The sequence below is a fragment of the Triticum dicoccoides genome, chromosome 1B (assembly GCF_002162155.2).
Source record: "Triticum dicoccoides isolate Atlit2015 ecotype Zavitan chromosome 1B, WEW_v2.0, whole genome shotgun sequence".
Taxonomy (NCBI): Eukaryota; Viridiplantae; Streptophyta; class Magnoliopsida; order Poales; family Poaceae; genus Triticum; species Triticum dicoccoides.
This window is the reverse complement of record NC_041381.1, coordinates 62889516-62894539: the sequence shown is the minus strand read 5'-3', so window position 1 is coordinate 62894539 and position 5024 is coordinate 62889516. Positions and strand designations below refer to the sequence as shown.

Here is a 5024-nt window from a genome sequence, read left to right as displayed (position 1 = left end):
TCTACCTAGCGCTCGTTCGTTCGTTCGTCGGGACCCCCGGCTCCGCGCGATCGTGGTGGTGTTTCCGCGCGTTGTCCGGTGGGGTTTGTAGTCTGGGCTGCATGCGCCGATCCGCGGTTTTTTTTTCGAGTTCCTGTTGGGGCTTTTGCGAATTTCGGTCGGATCTAATTGGATCGTCTGTCGGCGAGAAAAGGAGGTGGGTTGATTTGGCCCGTCGTGCCGTGATTCTTGGGAGAATTGGAGATTCGCGTACGGCTCTCTGGTTCTCGCCGGCGAGATTTCCTGTTTGGATGGGGATAGATCAGCGCAATTTTTGTGTCTGCCGAAGCGCGAATTTGAATTTTACACGAGAACTGCATAGTAGAAATAATTAGATTTAGTAAAGGGTATGATGTTAGTCATACATAATCTTGGCTATACAGAGAGGGTAGTTAGTGCATAATACTTATATACTGGTCAGATATATTTGTAAAAGGGAGTTGGTAAAAAGACTTTATTTTGTTGAGTAAATAGGATGTGATGTTGGTCATATAATGTCGGTTTTGTAGATAATTATGGTTTTACATCTTGCTGAAATTTCCGTCCCTAAAAGTACATAATAGCGGCATTGTAGTGTATTAACTGTTTTTGTGGTGTATCTTATTCTCTTTCTGATTCAGTACAGAAGAAGAGAAGAATAATTAGAAGAGTTGCCTCTATTCAAAAGTAAATGAGATGAGCGGTCAATAAGAATATTTTAGATTATTTTGGAATGTGGATACTTGCAACTTAAAAGTCATGATATTTTAGTTAGTTTCTGATAGAGTGATAGTTGAACTGTCTGGTATATTCGGTTTGCTATCTAACCCATCTAATGTCATCTTACCATGTCTCTATGCTGAATCACAATACCCTCCACAGTGAGTACATTCAAGCCCCATGAAATTGGCTGTACATCATATATCTGGATGTGCCTAGTACTCTAGCTGTTCTCTGTCAAACAGAAAATAATATCTCTGAGTAGCCTTTGCCAGGTTATTTTAATTTCTTGGTTTAATGCTTGTCATATTTGTTCATTGCGAAAGGGACTGATGGAGTGTTTTCTTACTTTTCAGGATATGCCTCGTTACGATGATCGTTATGGAAACGCACGCCTGTATGTTGGTAGATTGTCCTCCCGTACTCGTTCGCGCGACCTAGAATATCTTTTCAGCAAATATGGAAGGTAATGACAATACTCTGCGCATTAAGAGTTCGGCAAAAGCTTTCTGGTGTCACAGACTTCTTTACAAGTTTTCCAACTTTTTTTTTGAGAGCACAAGCTTTTAACTTGTGAATATGATTCTGCACAAATTTAAAATGTGCTTTTTTAGAGTTGTGAATCACCATTATTGGACTAGTGCTTGTTATCATAGTTGACACCATAAGTACTTAGGCCCAGTTCTTTTGACAGTTTATTGCGGCATAAGCCGCTCCCTCCCCGCTTATTCTAGAACGGTCGCTCCCCACCTTATTCTAAAGCAGCCCCCAAATTGTTTTGGGGCTTCTAAACTAGGTAAGGGTTAATTACTTTAGAAGCCCCCAAAAATTTTAGGGTCGGGGAGAGGGCAGATTATTTTGGCAGCCACCAAAAAGAACTGGGCCTTAGTATAGTTTAAATTCGGTCAAACAATTTAGGCTGTTAGTTTCTTAAACTTTCTGAACTGTAAGGTGCATGTCTTCTGCTATATAGAGTGAGCCAGCCAGTTTCCTTGGATTTCTTCCTACCCTTATTTTTCCTGGGTGGGTTATACAAGCTGGGTTTACCAGTAGTCTTTTCAAGCTAGTTTTGGTGTTATCTGTTATTTCTCCATGTATGTGTGGAAATTGGACTACCAGGTCCTGTGTGTTTTAACTTGAATGGTCTTGCTTGAGTGTTTTTTGGTTTATAGCAGCTGTTGGGTACACTATTGGTCTTTCCAAACTAGTGTTTGGTGTTCTCTGTTATTTCATCTGTATGCTGTAGATGTTTGACTCCCAGGTCTTGTGTGCTTAACTTAAATGATCTTGTTGAAGGTTTTTCCGTTTTTAACACAATCCGGAAGGTATGTGGTGGAAGGGTGCCCTTGGTGGAATTGGTGGCCATTGTTCCAAAGTTTGTGGAGGACTTTGGCGAAGGGTGCCCTTGGTGCTTGGTGTAATGTTATTGACTGTTTTAGTGGAAGTTACAAGATGGTGATGCATTTGAGTACTTAAGTCCTGACGGCTTACTGTTTGTGGCAACCGTTTGCGCAGAATACGGGAAGTGGAATTGAAGCGCGACTATGCATTCATTGTATGTGAATTTTACTCCCCTACCTTATTTATGCTCTTTCAAGTTGTTAGCATACTTGAGACCTATTTTGTTCACATATGAGGTACACTGTTTGTTTTGCCCGTTCTTGTCTATCTAACAGGAATACAGTGATCCTCGTGATGCTGATGATGCCCGATACAATCTAGATGGCAGGGATGTTGATGGGAGCCGCATTATTGTTGAATTTGCTAAAGGGGTAAGTTGCCATTTGGGCTGTTGCCATTTGGGCTGTCCACTTTGCGGGCATAATGATAATGATAATTTTGTTGTCCTCTTTATGAAGCTACTAGAAACTTTGTTGTGTTGTCTCTTATGGTTTGTGTGTTCAGGTTCCACGTGGTTCTGGTGGTTCACGAGAACGTGAATATGTGGGAAGAGGCCCTCCTCCAGGAACAGGCCGTTGTTTCAACTGTGGTATTGATGGTCACTGGGCCAGGGACTGCAAGGCTGGTGACTGGAAGAACAAATGCTACCGCTGTGGAGAAAGGGGCCATATAGAAAGAAATTGCCAGAATAGTCCGAGGAGTCTCAGGTATTTGATAAACTTTGGTCACCTCCATCGCAATACTCCAAATGGCTTGAAACGTTCATGTATCCCAGTACATGGGAGTTCTTATTTAATCTTTCGGTAATGGATATGTTTTGTTAGGCGTGAGAGAAGCTATTCACGGTCCCCATCTCCACGTCGTGGACGGGCCCGCAGTCGGAGCTACAGCAGAAGCCGTAGTTACAGGTATGCTGAGCAACCCACCCGCTACTCTTGGGCTTTTTACCTAGCAGTTTTGTTTTGTATTCTGTTTTCTCATATTTTCTCCTGCAATCAGCCGATCTAGGTCCAGATCTTATTCTGAATCTCCCAGAGGGCGCCGCACAGAGCGTGATGAGAGGAGATCAAGGAGCATCAGCTACAGCAGGAGCCCCAGGCGATCACTCTCCCCAGAAGCTAAGGAAATGGATCGCAGCCCCACACCTGATCGCAGTCGGAGCCCCAGGCGATCCATCTCACCTGTAGCAAAGGATAATGGTGATAGCCCTCGGGGCAGGGATAAGAGCAGGAGCCCTTCTGATGGCTACCGCAGCCCTGTGGCCAATGGGCGCAGTCCAAGCCCTGCTAACAATGGCAATCCCAGTCTTACCAGGGACAACAGGGGCAGTCCAAGCCCGAGGGGCAACAATGGTAGCCCTAGTCCCAAGGGCAATGGCGATGGTGGCAGCCCAAGTCCAAGGGGCAATGGTGACGATGATGGCCGTCGCGGCTCAGGCTCACCTAGAGGAAGAAGCGTGTCTCCCTGAAACATGGAACCATTTTCCATTTTCTGCTCGCTACATGTGGTTGTGACAGTACATTTCAAGTTTAAGACGTTTGTCAGTGAATTTCCTACCTGTTTCTTGAACCTGTTATTTAGTTCCTGGACGACTCAGAAGGTTTGTTACTATGGTTATTATGTTGTGCGTAATGGATTGATAATACTATTCAGTAGCATAAGAATATATGGTATCAGTTTGTGACAGCCTGTGGTTGAGGTTCGTCTCTGCTTCGAAACGTTTTCATGCACTGGACTGAACATATTTCATTTCAAAAGCAAAATCATCCACACTGTCAACTTTGATATCTTATTGTCGTGTTTGTGCTTCATGTCATCTCAAATGCTGCCACTAGAGAAACGGCATAAACATTCAATCCTGGAACTGTCAAAAATCTACTCACATACGAATTCGTAACAGCCTCTCAATTTATCCTGTAATAAATGAACCACGAATCTGCCACTAGAGAGCGCAGCAATCCAGAACCTACTGGTCGTTACGCCTCCCAGATTCACCCTGATCTAAAATCCAAACGGAAGGTACACAAGGATTGGTGCCCCTCCACCCACCTCGTCCTGGTACTCGAACTCCTCGACGGCCTTCTCGACGACAGCGGAGGTGCACCTCGTCCCAACCAGCTGACCCCTCCCGACCTCCCACCTAACCCCTCAGGTGCCGGCGGGCCTCCTCCTGTGCGGCGCAAGCGCGGCCTGAGGTAGCCCCCGCGACAGGCTTGGCCGCAGCGCCGCCACCGACAACGGGCCCAGGGTCCTGCTCAGCATGGGCGCCATGAGAGAGGCAGACGACGTCGCGGGGCGGGGTTTTGTCGCGACGCTCGCTGGTGGTTGGTCGTTCGGATGGTTTGGGTTCGGGTGCGGTGTCTAGGAGGGGGAGATGAAAAGGACAAGGGGCTGGCTAGGGTTTATACTTGGGATAGAATGGTGGAGGGTGGGTTTAGGGGGGAGACGACGACGAGAGCGGGGCGGGGCGTCGGGAGGATTCTGGAAGGGTGTAGGGCGCACGGGGGTGGCGTGTGGGGCGTGCGCGGCGCCGTCGGATGGGGTGGAGCCGACGGTGGATGGGGGGCTGGCGTGGGGTGCGTGGGAGGCTGTTTACCACTGACGAAAACACTTCCATGATGCGCCATTTATTGTCATGGAAGTGGACATACGTGAGATTCATGGACCCTCGTGGGTGTGAGCCCTTCTAAGACATGATTCCTCCATGGATCTCGCAACCGAGATCTTCGTAATATTAGATCATTTGTGGATCGAAACCTCCATCAATGTGGACGCACGATAGCATCATCTATCGGAACGACTCATCAAAATCTTCATCGTGTCAACTTGTGTTTGCGATTCTCTCGAACTTTACTTTCTACTTTACTTGCACTTGCATGTCCTTA

The 5024-nt window shown here is 46.5% G+C and overlaps 1 protein-coding gene across 1 annotated transcript; it reads left to right on the top strand.

Moving 5' to 3' along the window:
- The first annotated feature begins 90 nt into the window (after positions 1 to 90).
- On the top strand, positions 91 to 3825 carry LOC119319129 (serine/arginine-rich splicing factor RS2Z33-like). The gene is made up of 6 exons (XM_037593622.1): positions 91 to 1204; positions 2254 to 2293; positions 2415 to 2510; positions 2644 to 2846; positions 2964 to 3047; positions 3139 to 3825. The coding sequence occupies exons 1-6, from the start codon at positions 1071 to 1073 to the stop codon at positions 3605 to 3607; spliced, it is 1026 nt and encodes a 341-aa protein (XP_037449519.1). The 5' UTR covers positions 91 to 1070; the 3' UTR covers positions 3608 to 3825.
- The last annotated feature ends 1199 nt before the right edge of the window (positions 3826 to 5024 follow it).

Coding starts and splice junctions, on each gene's coding strand:
- LOC119319129 (XM_037593622.1), top strand. CDS start 1,071: ATGGAGTGTTTTCTTACTTTTCAGGATATGCCTCGTTACGATGATCGT. Junction 2,294..2,414: donor AGCGCGACTATGCATTCATT/GTATGTGAATTT, acceptor TCTATCTAACAG/GAATACAGTGATCCTCGTGA. Junction 3,048..3,138: donor AGCAGAAGCCGTAGTTACAG/GTATGCTGAGCA, acceptor TCCTGCAATCAG/CCGATCTAGGTCCAGATCTT.